Below are 1,328 nucleotides of genomic sequence, written 5' to 3' on the forward strand. Positions count from 1 at the left end.
GTCTATTACATGCTTGGATAAGAAATAGAAAAACAAAACCAAGGACCACACCCTGTTAAACGGACCCAACACCTCTATCACCAAAGTTATCATGGAGTGTTTTCTTTAACCACTCCACACGACGCTCAAGTCGAAGAGTGACAAAGAATGATGCTAGCTTCTCGTCCCTACTCAAGAGTTGACTAACTTCGATAAACTCGATCTGAGTTGGTCAAGCCTTACACCTCTTCTAGTACATCAAGTACTTTGGTAGTGCGATTCACCTCTTTGCCGAGGCCAAAATCACGTATAGCCTCTGCAACGTCTAGAGAGAGGTGCCGAGTACATCATAGGGACGAGGAGGGTGCTATCGTTTCCTTATTGTGGTCCCACATCGGTTACTATCGGAATCAACAATACGAGTAGGAGTGCCACAGGAGCCGCGATGTTTCATCGAAGGACTGTCCGGTGAAAATGAAATTGTCCCTGTGGAGTCTACTACATGATCCTCTGAGAGGTCAATCATATTGTCAATATCATCATCGAGCTCTCTCCATGCATCATTAAGATCTTGTTGAAGACAAGATGATGATGCTGATGCGGCCATACTCCTACTACCTTGCACATAATGTCCCGTGGCCTGGTCGGATCCGACGATAATTGCAAGGTCATCCATTCTATCGATGCATTTCCCGCGGAGTCTTTCAGCACACGGGTGAGACTGCAGCCGTAGAAGATAGTTGTAAGTCATTAAGCAGTAGATATTTATGTAAGATGAGAATTTCAACTTTTGTAAATCTTACCCTAAGATACTCCTCCCAGACTTTATTAAGAGCCGTGACCACCATCCGCTCATTGTCCCATCCGAACCCACTGGCTGCCAGCATGTCTTTCACTGCATATTATACTCTTTCTTATAATACCTCAGTCGGTTCGACACGTTCTGCCAATTGACGACTCTGTCTGTATGTTTTGTCACTTCTTCGGCAACTGTTTGGTACGCATCCCACTTGAAACCATTATCAGCTTTACGTTCCATTGCAACTTGTTCGAGCAATGTGTCGAAAAGAACCTAATCCATAGCCGTAGTCCATTTGATTTTCGGGGCTCGGGACAGAGGACCGGCTAAGGATTTCACCGTCTTTCCGCGTGGAGAACATCGAGTGGACACCACTGGTGTTTTAACCGGTGATTGCGTTAGTGTCGATGTATCATTGCACTAGGAGTTAGCCATTCCACTTGAATGCAACACATGTTAAGTATGTATGTTGTTTTGCAAATGTCAACCGAAATCGTGAGAATGACAATGATTAAAAAAGAAGGATTATTCAGAAATTCATAGGTCATTA

At 44.2% G+C, this 1,328-nt stretch overlaps 1 protein-coding gene across 1 annotated transcript; it reads right to left on the bottom strand.

Annotated features, from left to right (window-relative positions):
- Positions 1-346: 346 nt before the first annotated feature.
- LOC131232303 (uncharacterized) lies at positions 347-866 on the bottom strand. Its single transcript, XM_058228541.1, has 2 exons — positions 783-866; positions 347-700 (listed from the first exon to the last, which is right to left on the bottom strand). The coding sequence occupies exons 1-2, from the start codon at positions 864-866 to the stop codon at positions 347-349; spliced, it is 438 nt and encodes a 145-aa protein (XP_058084524.1).
- Between the last annotated feature and the right edge of the window lie 462 nt (positions 867-1,328).

Source organism: Magnolia sinica, chromosome 18 (genome assembly GCF_029962835.1).
Source record: "Magnolia sinica isolate HGM2019 chromosome 18, MsV1, whole genome shotgun sequence".
NCBI classification, from domain to species: Eukaryota; Viridiplantae; Streptophyta; class Magnoliopsida; order Magnoliales; family Magnoliaceae; genus Magnolia; species Magnolia sinica.